The 23,135-nt window shown below is 60.5% G+C and overlaps 1 protein-coding gene across 1 annotated transcript; it reads right to left on the reverse strand.

Annotated features, from left to right (window-relative positions):
- Nucleotides 1–17,987: 17,987 nt before the first annotated feature.
- Nucleotides 17,988–22,700, reverse strand: LOC111154332 (motor neuron and pancreas homeobox 1). The gene is given in 4 exon segments (XM_022513871.1): nucleotides 17,988–18,350; nucleotides 18,940–19,100; nucleotides 22,011–22,436; nucleotides 22,439–22,700. Coding segments are annotated over 4 exon segments (1,212 nt in total).
- Nucleotides 22,701–23,135: the final 435 nt, after the last annotated feature.

Genomic DNA, 23,135 nt, shown 5'->3' on the forward strand with positions numbered 1-23,135 from the left:
CTGGGAGGAGTAAGTGACTGGGACAGCACTGCCGCCTGGGAGCCGTGAACGCTCATCTAGTGACAGACGCACCCCACGAGTACAGTCGGCTCTGGCTGAGTCTGTGCAAAGTCAGTCGTGACCGACGAATGTCTGTCCTTCTCCAGCTCTTAGAATTGGCTTCTCTGTCTTAAATGCTGCGAACTTGAGTTAAGTGTCCCCTGAGGTTATTGAAAAGTTACCAGCATGTGTGCACGGAATAGTCTCTTCTGGGGCATTGACACCTGCCCAGCGCCAGTGGCGCGCTGTCCCGCAGGGGGCTCCCCTGGCCCGAGGGGGGCCGCTCCTGTGGAAACCCCCTTTGTCGCAGGCGTTCAGACACCGTCTGTACGTGAGCCGACAGCAGCGTGTGTTTGGAAATGACCACGTGACATTGGCAGCGTCTCCGTGTGTGTCCCTAAACGAACGGTTTAAGTCTTGAACGGACAAGGAGCACGAACAGCGGCCTGCTGGCCTCTCCCAGCTCGCTGGCCCCGCCGCCGGCCGCCCGGCACCGCATCTCCCAGCTGCTCCTGAGTCACGTCCGCAGGGAACAGAGCGCACCGGCAGGGAGCCTGCGCTTTCTCTGCGGGCCGGAGTCAGGCGGGGAGCTGGTGGGGCTGAGCAGGTGCCCCCCTCCACTGGGGCTCAGCACAGCCGCCTGCGTCCCGGGGTCGGGCTCGGAAGAAAAGTGCGTCATTCGAGCGAGACCGTGGGCTTACCGATAGCGTCGACCTGCGCTCGGCACAGGCTCCTGCTTCCTCGACGACCCGCAGACCTGCCCGCAGGCCGTTGACGGCGGGGACAGCCGCTAAGACTGAGAAGAACGGTCCCCGGGCCCTGACACGGCCCTCACCTAGTCGGGGGTGTGGCTGCGCAGGCTGACTTTTTGCAGAAGATAAACTTGTGTCAACGGAATCCTCTTTTTATATTGTCTTTGTTACCAAAGCAGTAAAACTGTCTCTTTGCCATGGGATGAATTGGTGACTTCATTCCTGACGTCCACGTCTGGCATGTATTAGATGGCCGGCCGGCCGTTAATTTCTCCTTTTTCAGCGTAAAAGCCCTTTATAGCAGCGAACTGTCACGGGTTATCACGTGTTAGTGTGCTGTCAGTGAGTGTGTCTTGACCAAAAGCCACTGTGAACTCAGATTTGCTTGTAAACATACGGGGTTTCAAAATTGTTACGGTGGGGCGCCGGGTGGCTCCGTGAAGCAGCTGCCTCTGGCTCAGGACATGCACGAAGTCCCGGGTCCTGGATCGGGTCCTGGGTCAGGCTCCCTGCTCAGCAGGAAGTCCGCTTCTCCCTCTTCCTCAGCCGCTGCTTGTACTCCGTCTCTGACAAATAAAATCTTAAAAAAAGATAAAGTAAAACTTAACTCTGAAGTATCATAGTTTATTATATCCCATGTGCAATAAAATGTATCTTAAAAAAGTAAGATGTATTACAGTAACATTCTGCATCTGGAAAACACTGTGGCCGGTGCTGGGTATACATGGAATTTGGGGGCTTCTTGTGGTGCAGGTTGAGAACCGCTATTGTATTGACAGAATTTGTGAAAAGACCTTGTCTTTTAGGGGACTTCGTCTTCTTTTCCCTTTAAGTAATCTCTGCATCCAGCCTGGGGCTTGGACCCTGAGATCAGGAGTCAAATGTTCTACCGACTGAGGCGGCCGGGAGTCCCTAGGGGATTTCATCTCTAAAACAGAATAAGGAACAAACTTTTTAATGTATTAAAATGTATAAATAAATTTTTTATATTTTATTTAGAGTGCCAGTGAAGGTTTATTTTGAAATAACAGGTTTGCTGGTTGCACACCTTATCTTTCCAGTTTAGGGAAATCTGCCTAGCCTGTGGCTTGGGCTACACCTAAACGGTACAGTCCCCCCTCACCCCTCCCCTCCCTCTTTGCCCAAAGACCCAGATAAAGCAAAGGAGGCAAAATGTTAACCAGTAGTGGATCTGGGTGAAGTTTATAAAAAGTATATTCTTAACTTCTCTGTAAGTCTTAAATTATTTTAAAATAAGAATTTTTATAAGACATTCATAATGCAGAACTCATCCTTCAAAGTTTTAAAATAATGCTTTTTCACAAAAATAATTAAGCAAATCACCTCTGCCTCTTTTGTAAAAAAAAACAAAAACAAAAACTAATCAGGTCTTACCATGTAAACAGCAGTAGGGTTTCTGTGGTTTCCTTGGACTTGGGACACCCGCTTAGCAGGAGGAGCAGGGTGGATGGAGGGGAGATCCGGTTCCTTCCTGATCGCTGAGCCACAGTCAGCGCCTCAGGATCAAAGCCCACACGTGGGCTGGGTGGCCTTGGGCACCAGTCACAGAGAGTTGAGCGCTCGTGCAGGGGCTGGGGGGGATCCAGACTCCCCGTGCGCTCCTGGCACCAGCACCTTCCCGCTCTGACACTCAGATCGCACTTGTGCTTGTCTCCGCAGCCGGTCGCCAGTCAGCAGCGAGGCCAGGAGCCACGTGAGAGAAAGTTGCAGCATCACATCCCTTTTCCCTAAATGACTGTTTCCTGAGAACTGGTCTAATTACCAAATCGGGAACGAACCCTGATGGAACTCTGGCACGGTCCCTTCACTTGGGTTTTCGCGCTGTTCCCCGTTCACGCAGGTTCGACTCCTGTTCCTTCTCTGCGGGACAGCGGGAGGCGTGGGTCGCAGGCGGTAGCTGGTCTGCTTCGGGCCAGGGTTGGCTGGGCTCTGCCCCGGCCACTGACGGGTCCTCCGCACGTCAGTGGGAGCCGCGTGAACCCATCGCCGCGCCCCGGTCACCACAGCCTCCCCGCGGAAGGCGGAAGTCACCCGCTCTCTGGGGTTCTCGGGGTCTCAGGGACCATGAGCAGCCGCTCAGCGTTGGAGCCTGGTGGCCCTCCGGGGCTCTCCCGGGCCTCGGTCCCTCGTGGAGCGTCTCTGCTGGAACAGCGAGTGGTTCTGTCTCCCTCAGGGAAGGCTGCGAGCGGGGCAACGTGCCAGGCCCTGAGCCCCGCAGAACGCCCTGCCTGACCCTCGACCTGCCGCGGGGCCCTTGAAATCCTTCGCTTGAGCTTATCCCTTGTCTGGGCACCCTGTCCCCGATGCCAGAGCGCACGGCGCCCACTCCCGGCTCCTAACGCAGGCTGTGGCGGGTGCGGCTGTGGACGGTTCCTCTCCGAGCTCCCCGCCCTGCGAAGACACTTCCGCTCTCGAACCGCGCGGGCATGTTTGTTCGCGTGGCCGGGGGTGCGCGGGGGGCTCTGACATCCGCTCCGAGCCTCTGCGACGGCGGCCCCTCGGAGTGTGGATGGTTGGTCCCGTTCTGCGCTCCCTGGGGGCCTGCCGGTGCCACACGGTGAGCCGAGCCTGGGGAGCCCCTGAGCCCCGAGACCTGCCTGAAGTCTGAGCAGCAGGCCCCGTGGTGGCCGTGCCCCAGACGTGTGAGGCGAGCAGCCAGTCATGCCCGAGGGACAGCGACGGAGAGCTGCCCCTGGGAAGAGCTGAGCAGGGCGTTGTGGGGGGGCTCCCGGCGCGGCTGCCCAGGCACAGAGCCCTGCTGTGGCCTGGCCCCGGACGTGGCAGGCCCACGGTGCACGTGGAGCCTGACCGAAGGGCCCCAGTCTCCACGAGGAGGACGTGGGGTTTGGTCGGTGACAGCAGACCATCAGGGGATCATTGAGGAGACTAAGTGCCTGAAGTTGGGTTTCAAAAACGTTGACAGACGAAGCCCGTCTCTGGTTGGGCAGGTGGGCATGTTGGGGACAGAGGATGGGCCGTTAGTGGGCTCCTGTGACCTTCCCGGCCAGGTGGCCGCACCCGGGCCAGCGCAGCTGCCGCAGTGAGGGAGGCGTTTCGGAGGCACGTGGGGGAGAGGGCAGCTCGGCCTCTGGCGCCCGGGAACCCACGGGGGTCAGGGCGGCTCAGACACAGCCCCTGGAGGTGGAACCCCACAGGGAGTCGGGGGCCCAAGGGCCGAGAACACCACCGGCTGCAGGATTGGTTTTGGGGTTGTCTAGAGCTGGTCAGAGACACATCCTGGGGACAGCGGCTCGCTGTGCGATCCGGACAGTTACCGACGGTCGGGAGAACACGGGTTTTCCCCGAGTGATCTGAGTCTGGGGAGCCGCGCTTCCCTTTTTCCCACCCTTGAGGTTCTCTGCCTTGTGCTGCGTGGACGATGCTGGCAGAGGGAGCTGGCCACCGCGGGGTCGAGGTCACCAGAAAGGGACATTTATCTTGAGCTCAGCTGGATAAATGATGAAAAATTATGTTTGCGCGATAAGATGATGAAAGGGAAATGGGGCCTGGCTTCGGGAGCTCCGAGGGTGCAGAGGTGATGTCAGACACAGCGAGGGCCGCACGGGCTCGGGAAACAATGTCCTGTGTGTGCCCACAGGCCGCCACAGCCCAGCAGGTTTGACCTCGAGCGTGTCCAAACAAGGATATATGAGCCACTGACCTTCACGGGTTATCAAGGCAACGCTTTCCCACCCTTTCCCTGAAGATCGCCTGCCCCCAACGTGCTACGCCGTCCCCACTCCCCCCACCCCGTGTGCTCCAGCAGGGACCCCGCCAAGGCCCTGCCCTGGGGAGCGGCGGAGCCGGACAGAAAGCCAGGACAGCCTTCAGCCTGGGCCAGAGTGAAAATGATCAGGAGTGTTTTAAAAAGTGTTCTTTCTAGAAAGTCATTCATTATGGGCCACCCCTCCCATTTTACTTTGTCACATCCTCCTCCTGTGCTTTTGGTGGCCAGGCTGTCCTTTTCTCCTGTTTGTATGTCCATCCCCGTGCGTTCACACTCGCCTGCGCGCTGTGCCGGACTCCTCGGCAAATGTGCACATCGGGACACTCTGCTCCTAAAGCCTCAGCCCGCGCCTCCCGAGAATGACAGCGTTCTCTGGAGCCCCCGGCACCGTCATCACCGCGGAGAGCCGGGCGCTTGTGGGTGCCAGAGGCTGGCGGACCGCCCAGCCTGACGCTGCCCTTGTTCTGAAGTCAGTTTTCTAGAGCTGCTTGTTCCCACCACCAAGAATACAAAAGGAACAGAGGAAACCAGAGAGGGAGACAAACCATGAGAGACTCTTAATCTCAGGGAACAAACTGAGCGTTCTGGGGGGAGGGTGGGGGAGGGTTTGGGAGGGGGATGGTGACCAGGGATGGACATCGGAGAGGGTGTGTGTTGTGGGGAGTGCTGGGAAGTGTGTAAGCCTGATGAGTCACAGACCTGTACTCCCGAAACAACACATTATATGTTAATAATAATTTAAAAAAAAAAGAATACAACCAAGGTCCAAACATCTCCTTCCCATTCCTCCTTTAGTGTCGAACACGTCTCTGCTTCTTAAAAAAGTTCACGGTGCTGGGCTTGTGAAGAGTCAGGGCCAAGCGTTACCTCGAATCCTGGACGTGTCTGTGAGCCTCGGGGTGAACCCTCTGGGAGCAGCGCCACATGGTGACGCCTGAGCCTCTCAGCGGCGCCCGGGGACGTAATCAGGACCAGCAGTTCTAAGATCCATCCTTAATTCAAGGCCACCAGACCTGTCCACAGGACAGGTACATTTTTACCTTTGTCATTTGTAAGGGAAATTGTTCATCAGACTTAAGGACATTTTACAAGGGGAAAAAATGGCAAAATGTGGATTTCCTGTTGGCCACCAGTAGTTGGTGGCTTAGGCAGCCCTTGGTCACCCTTGCCAGACTCGGGGGGTGCAGAATGGTCATTGTCTAGCTCGTCACTCTCCTACCTTATCCGCTGACGTTCTTCCTTTGAAACGGGACGTCCTGGTGGAGCGCCCGGCCGGCTCGGCCTGTGGGATGTGCAACTCTGGATCCTGGGGCTGTGCGTTTGGGCCCCACATCGAGTGTAGAGATTATTTAAGTAAATAAATAAAAATAAACTTTAAAAAAGTCATGAGCACGTGAAATGAATCTTCCTCTGCTGCTCTCCGCTTTTCCTGGAAAAGGTCAGACTCCACACGTCTTTCCTGAAGCATCGATGAGTGATTCGCCGCCACGCACACAGTGGGACGTCACCACCGGCCGCAGGGGCACCAAGGGCCCATTCTCAGGCGGGGGCTCGGGAGTCTCCAGGCTGGGGCAGGCCCCGCGGGGCTCAGCCCTGCCGTCTTCCAGGTGGGGGACTGGTCTTCTGCCCATCGGGGGTCAGGTCCAGCCGGGTGGCGGGAAGCCCTGGGTGCACGGGAAGCTTGCGTACCACCCAGGTTCATGGCCGTGCAACTGGCGTGACTACCCTTCGCAGCCCGGTGCGTAGGTCCGTCCGCACTGCTCTGTCACGTTGCGCGGGGGCTGCTAACGGCAAAGGTCGGGCAGCACACTGTACTCTCCCGCTGTAACGAGGCCGGGACCCTCACGAGACGCACCCGTGGTCGGTCGTGAGGTGCAGAGGGACGCAGTGTCGGACCTGGCCGCCGCTGCCACCAGCCCGGCTCACGGCTAGCTCCTCCCCGACCGGCGACCCGGCAGCTGCCACATCGTGGAGCCACCATCGCTGAGGAAGCCGACTTGCCGCGTGTGTTTTCTCTAACTGTTCGGGTGGGTTTGTGGGCACCTGTGACCCTGTGATCACATCAGGGATCAGGACGGGGCGGGCTCACGAGCAGCTTGTTCAGTCGTACCATCCTCAGTGTCGTCTTCACGCTGGCCTTTCCTCCTGACCGTGAGCAGAGCGGGCTGGGTGACCAGCTGGCCTGGTTTGTGTGGGACTCGGGGGTTCTCTGGATGGAGCTCTTTTGGTGCTAAAGCTGGGAAGGTCACCCCCAGTCCCGGAGCCGGTGTGCAGCACCAGACAAGGTCTTGGGTAAAATCTGCAGGGACAGTCGGGGCTCGGGGACTGAAGTGTGGCACGAGTGAGGGGCTTGTTACTGTTCAGCCACACCTGTGGCGCCCGTCCCTCGCCTGTGGTGCCCGTCGTCACACCTGCGGTGCCCATCACCACACCTGTGCCCAGGAGGGTTTCCAGCAGCAACTCCAGTTGTGTCTCTGTCCCCAGCATTTCCTCTTCCCCCCATCTTCATCAACAGCCTGGCCAAAGAGATAGAAAGCGCTTGCCGGTTTGCAGACAACCTGACGTCGGCGGGAATAACTCAGAGTCTCACTCCTGGAGGCTGTGTTTTCACGACCCGTGATGAGCCTTATGTCCTGCGGAGGGCCCGGCACTTTCTCTCTGGGTGGGCTCCTATCCAGACCAAGGAGGTGCTTGTGGCCTGAGAGCGGAGCCCAGTGACTTCGCGTCCAAGTGCAAAGAGGACGGTCTCCGAAGTCATTTTCCTGTCTCAGCCCCCAGTTTGCCACGAACATCGTTCCCTTAGGCCGTATCGGCACCTACTTTCTACTTCTCAAAAGCCGATGGAGAATCCAGAACATCTTGACCGCCTCTGGGAAAACGGTCCTTAATGAAAGTAAAGCTAGGCCTGCACAGAAGTCCAAGTCGAACCCACGGTGCTGAAAGCTGTCCCCGCTCCCAGAAGGCTCTAGAGGGGCGCCTGGCACCCACACGCCCTAAACCTGGGGCCTGACATGATTTCTAGTCTTGTTATTACTTCCTTTGCCCAGGCCTGGCCAAATGTCTGATTTCCTAGAAAGAGTGGACTCGGAGCAGGTGTGCCCGGGGGCGTAATTACCAGCCGCCTGACAAACGCAGATTTCCCAGGAAGGGCTTCCAGCGCTCCTGCCTGCCGAAAAGCTAGTTCCTGTGCGTAGGGCAGACCCCGAACGTATGTGACTCATCGAAAATACGACGTGATTATTTGAGATTTATTTTATCCTCGCCCACAAACTTCTGCTTAGTGAAGGGAGTGCATTCCGAGGGGCCCAAAGCCGCAGGTGGGGTCGGTCTAGCCCTCATTAGCCCCCTTGTGCTTTTTGGCTCACATGGACGATGAGATTTTTAAAGCGCTCTCTGCTTTCTGAATCAGACTTAATAGAGCGGCCGGAGTCTGCTTTTCTGCTTTAGCACCTGTGAGACCAACACGGCGAGACCAAGCTGCAGGGGCGCCTGGCAGCAGGGGCTGGGCCTCGGGGAGGCTGCAGACCCGGGGTCTGTCCCAGGACGTGGCCTCTGCCCTCCACACCCTGTAAATTCACCCAGAACCGTGACATGGAGAATCCTGAAATGCGGTGTGGGCTTTGGGAGTTGGGCCTGCTGCTTTCTGTCCCGCGTGTGTTTGAACAGACGTGTGCGCCTTGGGTCCTGTTGGCACAGCTCTGCGTTCCTGCGGAAGGTTTGCACGAGCCCCGTCTTCCCCAGATCTGGGGGTCTGGGCTGCTGTGGACACTGTAGAAGGAGGGCCCCATGGCCACCCATCCCTTTCCAGAGCTGCTTCCCCCCAGGTGGGTCCTCCCCAGGGCGAGACTCGGCTCCTGTGGGGCCTGGAGGAAGCCGGCTGCTCGGCCCAGGGCTGTGGCCGCCTGCCGGTGCGAGAAACGAGCATTTACAGAGCTCTCGCTGCAGGCCTTCAGGCCGAGCTCCTGCAAGTGCACAGCAGAAGAGAAGCGGCCACTGGTCTCGAGGAAATGTGTTTGGCAGTGATCTCGTGTGAGGGAGTCTGTGATGGAAAATGTTGCCACAGCCCCACCCGCGATGAGGGGCCTGGCCCGCCGGTGGCAGTCAGTGGTGCCCGGATCCTCAGGGCTGGTCGGGCCTCTGGTCCCCGCCGACCCCCTTTTACGCTGTTCCGAAGGCTTAGGGGACTCTCCGGGGGCAACTTGTCAGGTGTGCCACACGCCCACCAGCCAAGCGCGGCCCGGGCCCTGGGCTCCCCACGGGCAGCGCCGACCGGCGGGGCAGAATCGTGCAGCCCCTGTCACCTGTGCGCAGGAGGCCTGGTAGGAGCCAGAGAGCAAAACAGCACCTGTGATTAGGAGGGCAGCTGGCACTGGAGACCGAGGAACATTTATGAGTAAACAGGAATTACTCCTGTTCTCTGATTATGAAGGTCACGGTGGTTGAACCCTGTCGGGAAGGCCTCAGACCCATTATCTGCTTGAATAGACCTGGGAAAGAAAACACCGGCAGTCATTAAAAGTGAATTACCTTGTTTTTTGAAGATAGAAGGCCTCCAAAGCCTCACAGTGTGGGGGACGTTGGGGCCCCGCCGTGGGCCACCTGCAAACAAGGAGCTTCAGAGGGAAAAGCTCACAGGCGGCCACCAGAGACTCGGGCAGGTCGCGAGCTCCCCTGGCGGCTTCTTGGAAAACACATTTTTCTAGCCATTGTGGAAGCTGCTAAGAGTGCACGAGATGGCATGTCGGGTGATTTCTTTACCTGTGAACTAAAGGAAAGGATTTCTGAGAGCTACAAGATCAGCCTAGATTTCTGGTTTTAACTTTAGTAGAGGACTTGCGTTTTCTGAGGCGAGGCCGTTATTTTGCAGAGCGAAATGTCGGGTCAGGGATGATAATTTTCAGTCCCTCCAGACTCAGTGAATCGTGGCTCCTCCTCTCACCCCAACCCTCAGGCTCTTTGGGGATGTCCTAGTCAGGATTGGCTTGTCTGAGCCTCATTCAGAAAGACTAAGGCGTGTATCAGAGAGGGGCGGGCGGTGTCACCTGGAGGTGGGTGGCCCAGCACAGTCCTGAGGGCTGCCCGGACGTCGGTGGCTGATGCTAACTTTGCTGAGCTGGGGGAAGAGAAGCAACTTTACTTACGGGCCCGTTTTATGTGTTCATCTCTGTGGACACTGGGAACTGTGGGAAGTTTAAAAAGAACCCAAACAGACCTAGAATAGACTCAGTAGCAGAGTAGAGGTACCCGGGGCCGAGGGAGGGGTTCTCGTTTAATGGGGACGGAGTTTCTGTTGGGGCTGATGAAGAGGTGGGCACAGACGGCGCTGACAGGTACACAGCACTGTGAGTCCGTGCGGTGCCCTGACCTGTACGCTCGCAGACGGCTACAACGGGACGCATCGTCACGTGTGTCTGAGCACAGCAAACGCCTGTGGCAGAGTTTGTTGGTTGTTTCCCAACATCCACTCACCCGCTTGGTCCCGCTGACAGGAGCCAGGTCTGCAGCCGACCGGAAACACCCCCGTTCCGGCTCCCACGAGGCTCCCGGGGCCGTGTGAAGAGCGCTTGCCGGTTGAAGAGAACGCGTCCGTTTCCGAACCCCTTGCAGGGCAGGCGCTGATTTGCCCTTTGCCCTTTGCCCCGTTGGCTGGGCTGCGGGGGCCCAAGCGCCATCCCGAACCGTGGAGGAAAAGCCATGAGATCATGGGCGTGGGGCCCTGGTGCTCGTGGGCCCCCAGCCCAGCCCTGGACAGGCTAGGTGCGTAGGAGAGAAACAAACGTCTGTCTGTGTGACCCTCTGGTTTTTGGGACTCTCCTGTCCCCTCAGCCCCCCAGTTCTGACTGGGACGCCGGTGGCCGCTGTCCGGGCCCGGATGCTGCTAGCAGGCCCCCGCGGACAGTGCCACACCCAGCAGAAGCAACGAAGGCCACAGGCTCATCAGCAGGGTGCTAGCTTTGTAGCCGCATCCGGGATGCTGTCCCTCCTGTCCCCTACCGGCTGCTCAGCCCCAAGGCCCATGGCGTAGAGAGCGTGGCCCTGTGGTTTTGGCCTTCTGTCCGGCGCCTGGCACACGACAGTAAGTACCCCTTGAATCAAGAAGGCAGGGAGCCACCCGTGGTCCCCAGCCCTGTGGCAGGCGCTGGATCAAACAGCGCTTCCTGTGCGACAAGCCACTGCGAACGCCCTTGGCTGGTCGGGGGAGAGGGGGCTCCGCAGCCCCCACCGGCCTGTGTCCACGCGCCTCGGGCGAGCATGCATTCGTCGGGGCTCTGCCCACGTCACGTTCGCGAATACTGCGTGGGTCAAACAGGAGTCATGTCCCCACGCAAGGCGAGGTGGGAGAGGACCTGCCAGGGCACTGGGGCCAAACCACCGGCTGCCAACAGCATTGCCCTCGCTCCCTCGGTCTCTGCTGACGGGTCCCAGATGCAGGGGGAGTGGGCCCCCAGGTGCCCAGGCCCCCGACAGGCAAGCCCAGGAGGGCAGCGAATGGAGAAGGGAGACCCCACGAGGGAGACCGCAAGAGGCCGCGGGCTCCGAGGGAAACCGCAGGAGGGCAGTGGCTGTGACCGACGTCCTCTATGCCCAGAGCTGCCTTTGTGCGGCCAAGCTGCCGTTCCCTGCAGCCTCGGCGAGGCGGGCATCGCCCTTCCCCACTGGGCCGAGGACGACCTTGCCGCTCAGAGAAGTGAAGTCCCTTGCCCGAGGCCGCCCAGTCGGTGTGTGCTGACCCTGGGTTTGCCCCCACCCCACCCCCCCCCGGCTCTGTGCCATGACTTCCTCCCCGGCACCCACACCAGCCCCTCCTCCCTTACCCCTACTGCACAACATCTTCTCCCAGACTCGGCTGAGCTACAGTGGCCTTGGGAGACCTTGAGGGTGTGCTCTCTGCACCTCATGGGTCTGGAGAGCCTGGGCTGAGGAGATACACATGGGGTAGGGCGGGGGGGTGGTGTTCTGTTGGTTCGATGATCCCAGGGGCACCTGGGTAGCTCAGTGGGTTGAGCATCTGACTCTTGGTTTCAGCTCAGGTTATGATGTCAGGGTCATGGGATGGGCCCCGCATCAGGCTCTGTGTTCAGTGTGGTGCCTGCTTGAGATTCCCTCCTTCTCCCTCTCTTTCCACCCCTCCCCCTCCCTAAAATAAGTAAATCTTAAAAAAAGAAAAAAGGCACCTAAAACTAAAACAGTGTTACATGTCAATTGGATCTCAATAAAAGAAGAAAAAAATCACACGTGTGATCTATTTCTGGCTCAAAATCCCTGTTTGCACTGCCCACACGCCTCTCTATTCTGTGTTCTGGAATATTTACTCCAACAGAAGGGTTAGGAAGTGGGCATGTGGTGGTCTGGGCCTTGGATCAGTGTCCTGCACGATTCCTTAAGCCCCACCCCCCTCCCTTCCCCCCAGCCACTGAAAGGAGACAGCTGGCATGCAGTGAGCCTCCTCACACTGCCCTTAAGGCTGCACATCTCAGGCCCAGGATGAGGTTCCAGGTGGTGGCTGGGGTCCCACCCGCCTTGGCCTTACCTTACCTTGCACATAACCTCATGTCTTCACCGGCCTTTTACATTGTATAGCTTATGTATTTGTTATTCTTCTCCTCCTGCTACAACGTAACTCAGGAGGATGGAGATTCCTGTGTTTTGTTCACGTGTGTCTCACTGCTTGGAACCACGTCTAACTCAGCAGGTATTCAGAAAGTCTGGTTGAATTAATGACTGCAGGAGTTGGCTATAATTCTCTGTTTCCGGGGGTGGGGGGCTACACAGGCCCCAATCCGAGGGCATATGTGGGACTCTGATGCCCCCCCCCCAGAACATTTCATCACCAGGATAAACCCACCAGGGTGGTAAGAAGTGCTGAGGATATGTTGCAGCCCCAGGAAAAAAAAATTTTTTTTGCATTTGCTTTACAGATTAATCTATTTTAGAAAAACTGCAAGTTTCCTGTCGTGGTGTTGGCCTCTCTGTTATAAAAAACCAGAGGCACGCGGCCCCCCGCCTGGGCCTCTGCTTGGCGGCCGGGACTGGGACGCAGTTGGCAGGAGGCAGCTAAGCCTCCCGCCGCTGCCTGCCTGGAGCTCACGGCCGGCTCCGCGGGGGGGGGGGGGGGGGGGGGGGCCCCCGGGGGGGCGCCCCCCCCCCCCCCCCCGCGGCCGGGGGGGCCCCGCCGGGCGGGGGGGGGGGGGGGGGGGGGGGGACGGGGCCACCTCCTCTCGGCACTAACCCCTCTCCCAGACGACCCTGGTTCTCCTTTTTCTAGGTGTTATTTCACGACAGAAGGGGAAATTTTACGCTTGGAAGAAAGGATATTAATGGGGAAGGTGGAGGGAGCCTTAACCACCGGCAGGAAAACCGGAGGCATTATGATGAAAATGGGTGAACTTGGAATCGTAACCGCAGGCGCCGCGCGCGGGGCTCCTGATTCCCACTGCCTCTGCCCGGCGCCCCCAGACCTCGTGGGAGCGTCTCAGGCGCCCCTTTCCCACCCCGGGAGAGCCCGAACAGCAGGGGCGACGGGTCACCGCGTCAGGCGCAGGGCGGGAGCCCGCTTCCCCCCCCCCCCCCCCCCCCCCCCCCCCCCCCCCCCGCCGGCCCCCCCCCCCCCCCCCCCCCCCCCCGGCCTGACCCCGCGCCCCCCCCAGATAAGGGGGCGGGGCTTTGTTCCCCCCCCCAGCTGGGTAAACCGCGCCCGCCGACCCCCCCCCACTGCCCCCACCGCTGAGGCCGCCCGGGGTGGGGGCACCCTTTGTCCTGCCGGAGCGCGGGCGGACAATGGCCCGGAGGAGCCGCACATTGTCGGAACTTTGTGTACACCTGGGGGGCGGCAGGTGCGCGGGGTCGGCGCGGGGCCGGAGGCGAGCGGGCTGGGGGCGGGCATCTGGGGGCGCGGGCCTCCCGGGAGGCCTCGAAGGGGGGAGAAGACCCGCCCCCACCCGCCCCGGCTGTCCCGCTCGCTGGACCTGGCGAGGGGGAGGGGGTTTCTCGGCGTCCAGTTGGGGACACACCTGGTGCGTGATTTACGAAGTGAAAGTGTTAGACGAGGCCACCAGCTGGAGGCCCGACCCAGCTTTATGAGTTTTATTAGGTGCCCTATTATGTAAAATAAACTTTAATCCGACCATAAAAACCAAATCTGAAAAACATATTTGCCCTGTGGTGTGGAACGGCGCAGCGTTCGCCGCGCAGGTCACACCTCCGGAGGGATTAGTTTTACGAGGGAGACACAGCGCGCCGCAGGACTTTGATACCGGATGGGGGCCCGGCACGTTTGCTGGGAGCACGCCCCCGTGTCGCCCACACCCGGCCCTGGGCCCCGCCTGCGAGCCCCGCCCCGCCCCGCCGCACCCCCTGCGCCACCCCCACCGCGCTGCGGGCCACTCCCCCGCCCAGCAGCGCAGCCCCGGCCTGGCCACCCCAGGACCCCGGGCTGGAGGGGCCGGCACAGGGGAGGCCGCAGGGCCGAGTTACCCCGCAGGCCCCGGAGGCGCTCTACGGCCCCCGCCTGGAGTTCGGGGCCGGGCGCTCTCCAGCGCAGCCTCGGATCTCCAGAAGCCCTCCTGCTCCGGTCCAGGGCCGCCCCTCCGGGACCTTGTCTGTGCTTTGGATTTCGCACAGCAAGTCTGGCCCATCTTGCGGGAAGGAAGTTGGGAAGGAAGAGAGAGGGGGGTGGCGAGAAGGAGAGGGAGGAAGGCCTGTCGGAGCCACCCACAGTGTCAGCACCGTACTGTTCACTGGGCTTAGGCGAAAGGTCTCTGGGATCCCCTCGCCTCCCCAGACTGGAAGTCTGAACCCGCTGGAAAGCTCCTTCCCCTCCTCCCAGGCCCTGACAACCACCCTCCTACGTGTAAGGACAGCTGTGGAGGCAAAGTCCTCAAAGTGCCTCCGCGCGGTGGCAGGTGGCAGGACTTCCTCCTCAAAGGCCGAATAATACCCCATTGTGCCCGTGTAGTCCTTCTGCTTTCTCTGTTCTCCAGCGGACTCCGCGACGCCTCCGCCTCCCGATCCCTGCGGACGCCGCAGCCGCGAGCGCGCGTGGGCCGGCCTCGCTTCCCGATCCCGTGTCCAGGGCTCGTGCACGTACAGCCCGAAGTAGGACTGCTGGGGTTTTGTCTTGCGTTTTCGAGGAAACTCCATCCTGTTTTCTGCAGCGGCTGCACTGCGGTACGCTCTTCCCCGCAGTGCACAACGGCGGCGGCTCCATATCCTCCCGACGCTTGTTATTCTGTTTTCGTTTTTTGCAATAGCCGAGGTGTGGGTGAGGGGTGGTATCTCAGTGTGGTTTTGGCCCGCATTTCCCCGATGGTGGCTGGCGGTGGTGTCTTTCCCGGGCTTGCGGACCATCTGTATGTCCACCTCAGAAAAATCTCTATTCAAGCCCTTTGCCTATTTTTAAACCGGATTCGTGCGTTTGTTGTTGAATTGTACACGTTCTTACATTTTGGCATATTAACCCCGTATCAGATATATGATTTATAAATATCTTCTCCCAGTCCTGGGTTGCCTTTTCATTCTGTTGACTGTTCCCTTTGCTGCACAAAAGTTTTCAAGTTTGATATGATCCCCTTGGCCTATGTTTGCTTTTGGTGTCTTAGGAAGTCTTTTAAGCTGATCTTGCCAAGCTGACTTCCCTCGGGGGCTGGCATGTGGAAGGCCCACCTCACAAGGAACAGACTCTTCCTCTAGGTTCTAGTCGTTTCTGCACTTTTCAGACTCTGCCTATTAAAGCTTCTGTGGGGGCCTGGGACCCTGGGCCACCCGCCATGACTGGACAAGAAACGTGTGGGCCGTGGCCTGGAAGATACGTGCAGATTGGTTTCGTTGTCACAAGAAGGGCTGTGTCCACGTCCTTCTGCACATGCCGGAACACTGCCAGAGCAGTGTCTGTCTTCTGAGAAGGAAGGAGAACCTCCCGCTAGCGTGAAGAGAAGCGGGCTCAGGCTCCGGTCCTCGGTCCTCGGTAGGCAGGGGTCCGGTCCGGCTGGGATTCCCGGAAGAGCCGGCTCCACTTTGGGTGGGGGCCTCGCTGGGGACCCAGCCCCCGGGGCTGCAGGGTCTCTACTGGCACCCTCGCCGTGATGGAACTCGGAGAGGCTACCGCGATGCCCCCGTGGAGCGTGGGCTTGTGTCTCTGGACCTGTGCTGCGAGGACCTGGGTCCAGGTCGTGGAAACAGGGCCCTGGGTGGGGCTGCAGACCTCTCACCCGCCTGGCGCAGGCAGCGGGGTGGGGGGCGCGCCCCGCGAGGCGGGCAGAGCAGGGCCTGGCGGCCGTTCATTAGGTGGAATGAATTGTTCGCCGTGCCCGGAGTGGGTGAGGATGAGCCAGTGATTATATTTAAATTTGCTATAATTGATTTGGGGAAGAGCTACTGTGACAAGAACGAATTGATCATTAAATTTATTAGCGAGATAAATTCCGCCGCGATTAGGCAGCTGGCTGCAGGCGCTGGGGCCGCGGGCCGGGTCTCCCCGCCGCTAAGTCCCCGCGCCAAAGGCGCGCGCGCGCTGCGGGCCGCGGCGGGGTCAGGATGCTCGGCGGCCTTTACGGCTCCGCTTCCCCGCACGCCCGCGAGCCGGCTCTCCCGACCGGCAGGCGGTTCTGTCCCTGCGGCGGGGCGGGGGGGCAACCCGAAGGCCCCGCTGCCCCGCGCCGAGCCGGGGGCGGCCCCGGACTGAAGGCAGCGGGGGAAGGGATTGCTTCGGGCTGAGCCGCTCCAATGTGTTAGAAATTAAAGCGCCCTCGACGCAGATGGCCAAGGTTTGGTTTGGTTTGGTTTTGATCCGCAAAGGCATCTGTGTTTCTCTTCTCTCCCTCCCCAGCCGCCCTCTCCTGTCGCCACCCGCCTTCTCGGGGCCCTCGGGCTTCGCACCAGTTGCACAGCCAGTCCCCGGCCCCCCAGAGCACCTTTGGACCCGCCCGGCCTCCGCTGACGTTGCGCTTCACGGAACGAGCAGGGGTGATAATGAGCTGCCCGAGAGGGCATTAATCTCGCCCCGGCCCCGAGGTAGAGGAGTGGCCCCGCAGGCCCGCGGTAATCACCCAAATGAAACGCCTGGCCCTTGTGAACTCATTCATCAGCGGGAAGCGGGGGCGGGGAGGGGGCGCGCGGGGGAGGGGGCGCGCGGGGGAAGGGGCGCTCGCCGGGCGCCCGCGGGCGGGGGAGGAAGAGGCTGAGGCAGAAGGACGGAGGAGGGCACGAGCGAGAGAGAGAGAGAAGCCGCCTGCCCCGGTCGCCCCGGCCGCCTCTCTGCTCTCGGCCCACGAGCGGCCGCGGCCCGGCGTGGGGGGAAGCGGAGCGGCGGGCTCGGCGGGTGATGGGGGGCGCCCGCCGCGGGCTGGATCAGCCCAGAGCCGCCGCAGCCCCCCCACCACACCCCAGAGGCCATCCGGTCGCCCGCCCTGTCCTTGCGGGCACGTGCACAGACCCCAGGAATGTGGCTCCTGGCCGGAGCCGGAAAGGTCCTGAGGGAGAGGGCGCCGGAGAGAAGCCCGGGGTTACTCGAGGCCTTCGGACCCCCAGACGCCGGGAAAATCATCTCGTCGTTTTCAAGCTTATTTGCTGAAACATTCGATTGTGCGTTGGTGAAGCAAGAGCCTTAAGGAAATGAAAAACTAAATACTCGGAGTCCGAAGTTGCTCTCCTGAGATTCACGCACTGAGGCGCGCGCTGACCCTGGTCTCAGGTATTTTTACCGACATCTGGCAGCTTGGACTCCGCGGCGGCGGGAACCAGGTGCCCCGCCTGCGACACAGCCGGGGAGAGGGGTGTTCCCGACGCCTGTTTGTCCTTCTGATTTGCACCTTTTGCTGTCAGTCGTGGAGATCGCCGCACCCCGTCATTTCAAACGACAAACCAGTACAGCGCGCTTTTCCAACTCACTCCCCAAGGATCTGCACTCGCGTCCAGTAAAAAACCAGTTTATTTTACATTCCATCGTGGGCGATGGGAGAAGCTAAATAATAATTTAGCATGCATAATTAGACACTTCTTCATATATATATATATATATATAAATACAATATACAAAAATAAAGACAGTACAGTTTTGAGATTTCCAGCAGTTTGAATGCTCATGACATAAAGTTCCCCCTAAGATAGGTGAGCACAAAACATTCTCCCTTTTTCCATACTCAGCAGAATGGCGATTCTGGAGAAGGTTTCAAGTCTTCCAGGTCGTCCAACACTGTAGGTCCGTGCCTTCTCCATTCGGGAAGAGGGGGTGGGAGGCTCCCTCTGGTACTGGTCAGCTCTTCTCATAAGCACAGCCCCCAACACTAACCAAAATGAAATTAAAAAGAGCAGGAGTTCAAGTTTGAACCCGCTGGGCCTCCCTCTCTCTGTCCCTTTAAGAGCAGCCCCAGAGGGACGGCCGGTGGCCTGGCTCACAGGCCTGCGGGGCTGGGCCTGGACAGGGCTGCTGGCTGCCTTGGGGCGCGGGGCCCCTACTGGGGCAGGGGCTGGTGCCCCGGGCCGCCGGGCCGCGGAGGCGGCGAGTCAGCCTCGGAGGAGCAGTCGGAGGAGACGGCGTGCGTGCTGGCGCCGTTGCTGTAGGGGAAGTGGTCCTCGTCCTCGTCGTCCTCGTCATCCTCAGGGTCACTGTCCCTCAAGTCCCGCAGGCGGCGTGTGCTGCCTTTGTCCCCGACCGCCGGCGGCCCCAGCAGCTCCTCCTCTCCCTTGTCCTCTGCGCTGCCACCTTTGCTGGCGCCCCCGCCCCCCTTCTGCTTCTCGGCCTCCTGCGCCGCCTGCTCCTTGGCCTTTTTGCTGCGTTTCCACTTCATGCGCCGGTTCTGGAACCAGATCTTCACCTGAGAGCACGAGAGGCTGTGAGGAAGCGTCCACCTCCACCCCCACCAATTGTGTCTGAGGCCCCCAGCTCGGCACCTGCACCTCGGGCTTCAGAGTAGGGGACACGGAAGCTCCAGGGGGAAGCAGCGTCCCACTGCCTGGGCATCAGCAAACCCAGGAGTGGGGCTGGGGGTTTCCAGGGAAGCCCAGACTCGGACCTCCACTGCCGGACTCCTGTCCTTTTCTAGGGGTGCTCTCCCACAGCCCAGGAAGGGCTGGAGCAGCTAGCATCCATACCTGTAAATCTCAAGATGTTCCCTCTCTTTCTGGAATAAAATTTCTCAAAATTGGGCCTGGGGACCATAGCTTCAAAGTGGGGGAGTGAGTGGAGGGTCCTTCAAGCGCAGACTTCAGGGTCTGACCTCAGCCTACTGGATCAGACCTCTGGGCCTGGTGCATGAACCCCAGCGAGGCCAACGGCGAACTCTCCCCCCACGAATGTCAGTCGTCCCCCTAAAGTCATAGGCTCCACTCCAGGTGCCAGGAGTGCAGAGGGAAGAGTGTCCCCTAGGAGGCCGGCTGGTGTTGCGGTGGGGGCAGGCTTCGTACCTGGGTCTCCGTGAGCATCAGCGACGTGGCCACCTCGAAGCGCTTGGGCCGTGACAGGTACTTGTTGAGCTTGAACTGGTGCTCCAGCTCGAGCAGCTGCTGGCTTGTGAAGGCCGTGCGCGGCCTGCGGCACTTCCCCAGCAGGCTAGACTGTGCCTGGGCTGGGACAGAGATGGGCGTGAGGCCCACAGCCTGACGCTGTCCTCTGACCTGTGGGCCCTCAGCGCCCCAGAGCCCACCACCCACGTCTGCCACCTGGCCTCCCGGACCCTGCTGAGTCCGCTGCTCTTTCTTCAGTGTCAGTGCCTCCTCCCCAAGGGACCCGATGACCGGACAAGCCCAGGACCTGGATACCAGGGACAGACATACGGGTTTGGGTCTAATGGGACTTTTTTTTTTTTTTTTTTACCTCGGTTTCGGGGTTTTGTGTTAAAAACAGCCTTTCCCCCCGGGCAGTCCCTTTTGATTGGGGGGGGGGGGGGGGGGCGGTGCAGTGCAGAAGAAGTTGACAGGCAAGACAGTGAGAGCGGAGAGGTACAGGTACAGCTCCTCTCCACCCCTCAGCCAGCCTCCCCCAGCTCAGCCACAAATACAAACAGGTCTGGGAATTACTAGCCCCATGTCCTCCTGACCAGCAAGGAACTGGTGCAAGATTCCCACCACCACCTCCTCAGCTACAGAAGAAGTAGGGCAAAGGCCAAGAGAGGAGGAAGGAGGGAAGGAGAAGGACCACATCTTGGGCCCAAATGAGAATCCATCCCACCCCCCACTGAAAATTCTTCCTGACAGCCCCTCCTCCAGGGTGCAGAGGAGCAAAGCCCCAGAGACTGGAACAGAACAGTTCTCACTTCACAAATTGAAGCCGAGGCAAAGAGGGGATCCGTTTTTCTGAACGTGCAAGGAGGTCCCTTGGCTGAATTTACATAATTTCACACGGTTACATCACAGAGAATTTTATGACCTCAAAACGAGACTTCCCTTGATTTCCCAGGAGCCTGACAAGTGTTAGACAATAAACGAAAGGGAAGAAAAGAGGCCAGCCGGTAGGCTGGGCTCAGGCCCCCCCCGGGGGGGGGGCAATTTGCTTTACGGAAGGCCCACGCCCCCAGCTTTAGTTAAATGAGGCCCCAATTCCCAGCTCGACAATACATTAGAACTTTAATTAAAACACTGGCTCCAAAGGGACCGTTTGGGAAATGCCATCCAACAGAAGAGACAACCAATTAAAGGAAACCAAACAGGTTTTCCTGCGACCAGAGGAAGGGACCCTCGGAACACATTCCGGCCTCCTGGCCTGTTTATTATCGCCTTTTAAGATTTGACATTTTCTAATTCTGCTACCTCTAGGTCAAGATTAGGAAACAGGGATGGCGGAAGGAACGTGACTTTCGTCAATTTTCGGAGCGACCTTGAGCTTCACGCAGGCCAAGGAAAGCACGGTGGGTTGGGGGCGGGTGGCGGGTGGCAGGGAACCCAGCACCCAGAAGAAGTGTGTGTGTGTGTGTGTGTGTGTGTGTGTGTGTGTGTGTAGACCTCCAACTCCCTCAGTGGGAGATTAAGCTTCCCAGGCTCTGGGACATGCAGGTCATAAGGGAACATCCACGGGTGCCCTTCCATCAGAAGGGTGGGTAGACTCTGCTCACAGCCAAGCCCAGGAAGAGTGCTGGAGTTTGGCTGACCCGGGATCTGCAAGTTCAGATATGTTTGCCCCAAGATGAAAGGTGAGTCCCGGCTTTCCCTGCTGCAGATCCGAAGGGGCTGACATCCACCTGGACGGGCTGCGTGGCCATTAGGGTCTTCTGGGAGCTGAGCTGGAGAAAGCCTGTGGCGGCTACGGGCAAACAGTCCACAGGCTGGGATTTTCTCACCCCCCTGTGACTTCTGCAGCTCTCAGGCCCCTGGCTTTTCTCTGTTTAGTCACAACCGTGGCTTCTAGCAGAGGAATCTGAATTCTGCCAAGGGCTTATTTTTGTTTTCTTTTTTGCTTTTTTCCTCTCCTACGCCTGCATCTCTCCAGTCTAAGCACATCCACTCAGAAGGAAACAATGGGGTCTCTTTGTCTGGGTGTTCTGCGGCAGAAAGCATGAAGTCTCACGCATCAGCCTCTCCGTGGAGCCCGGGTGGGGCGAGCCGAGGGGAGATTGAGACTCCCCAGAATGCCAACCCCTTGTGCCCGTCCAAAAAGTCGGGTGGGCTCAGGCCTCCCGGAGGTGTACCACCTGCCTGGCAAGCATGCTGCCCACAGCCCAGCAGCTCCCAGGCTGGGGCCGGCCAGCCGTCCCTCGCTCCTGTCTTGGGGAGGGGTTCCCTCTAATGGGAGCCTCCAATTCTGGGCGGGCACCTGCCAATCCCTACAGTGGTGTTCGTGAAAGAGGCACATCTCCCCTTCGGAAGGAGCCCACCACGGCTCTGTTGAAGTCCGGCCATCTGCCTGCTGGACATCACACCGTGGCCCAAGCACCCTTACAGAGGCAGCCAGCACCTCCGCAAAGGGCCAGAGCAGAGCCAGGGACCTGGCCTTTCAGCCCTGGCCTCTTGAAGCCCATTTCTAGTTCTCTGCTCCTGAATCACTCCTCCTGAGAGGGGCTGGGGTGAGGGTGGGGGGGGTCTCTCCAGAACCCACAATGCGGTACCTAATTCAAGTTCGTTTCCCTGGAGATAAGCCCCTGGTTTAGGTAGCCTCGATCCCCAGGCCGGCCTGACTTGGGTGCTCTTTGACTCGCCTTCCTCCACCGCTTCCTTCTCCTCCAGCCCGCCGGTTAATCATTAGGTTTTAGTCTCACACCTCCAGCTGCCCCTTCCCGTTAGGAGAGGAAGAGAGAGCCCGGCCCGCGCGTGGCCATTTTAACCCTTTCGCTGCCAATCCCACAGCGGGCTCCATGTAAGTCTTCGCGGGCCCCGGGCGGAGCCCAGGCGGCTTCACGGCGCCTCCACCGCGCTTTCAGAGCCGAGAGCAAGGAGAAGGAGGCGCCGGGTAGAGGAGGGCGCGCGGGAAAGCCGTGTGCCAGGACTCCCGCCCCCCATTTCTCCCTCCCTTCCTCAGCGGGCGCAGGGGCCCGCGCGGTACTCACAGTTAAAGTCGGGCATCTTGGGCAGGATCATGCCCGCGGTGGACGCACGCAGCCACTGGTCCAGCTGGAAGGTGCCGGCGCCCAGCTTGATGGGGTCGGCGGGGTGCGCAGCGTGCGCGCCCTGCACCTGCGGGTAGGAGTAGGAGAGCGCCGGGTGCTGGCCGGCCAGCGCGGCCGCCGCCGCCGCCGCCGAGTAGCCGTAGACCGGGTGGCCGTAGAGCGCCGCCTGCGCGGGGAGCCCCGCGCCGCCCTGCGCGCCCCCGGGGTGCAGCCCCAGCGCCAGGCCCCCCGCGGCGGCGGCGGCAGCGGCGGCGGCGGCCGCGGCGGCCGCGGCGCCAGGGTGCGCGTGGTGGTGGGGCCCCCCGGGCCCGCCGCCCGCGCCGCCCGCGCCTCCGCCCGCGCCGCCCGCGCCCAGGAAGCCGGGCTGGGCAGCAGCGCGCAGTGTGCGGCCAGCAGGCGCGGCGGCGAGGGGCTCTCTGCGTGCAGACGGTCGGCGGGCGCCGCGGGCGGCTCCGAGGACGCGGGGCTGCAGCCGCCGCTCGCCCCGCCGCCGCCGCCGCCGCCTCCTGGGCCGGACGCGGCGGCCGCGAGCGACGTGACCAGGGCCAGCGGCGCGGTCTGCGCCGAGGATGATCGCGGGGGGTCCACGGCCAGCAGCGCATCGATGCGGAAATTTTTGGATTTTTCCATCGGCTCGTCTGGGGCTGGCGAGCGGGGCCGGGCGGCGGGTGGCGCGGCCGGGTGCGGGCTCGCGGAGTCCTTGCGCGGCGGCGGCAAGCCCCGGGGTTCGGTATTGTTATGGTGATTATTTGCCAATAATCAAAGTCGCCGCCGGAAACTCAGCCGAGGGTGACCATGGTCCGGGCGCCTCCTCCGGGCGGGCCCCGCCCCGGGCCGCGCTCGCACGCGCTCGCACAAACTCGCACGCGAGTGCCTGGACGCGCCGGGCCGGGGAGCCCGGCTCAGTGCGCTGGACCCTCGGGCGACCGCGCGGAGGCCGCTGGCGCGGTAGTGGGGACCCGCGCCCCTCCGCGCACTTGAAGCGCAGCGCGGCCGCGGATTGGCGCGCTCGGCGGGGGCTCGGGGAGGGGCGCCGGCCCGGCCATTGGCCGAGGGGCGCACCTG

The sequence above is a fragment of the Enhydra lutris genome, unplaced genomic scaffold, assembly GCF_002288905.1.
Source record: "Enhydra lutris kenyoni isolate GAN:26980312 unplaced genomic scaffold, ASM228890v2 scaffoldscaffold37, whole genome shotgun sequence".
In the NCBI taxonomy this organism is placed as follows: Eukaryota; Metazoa; Chordata; class Mammalia; order Carnivora; family Mustelidae; genus Enhydra; species Enhydra lutris.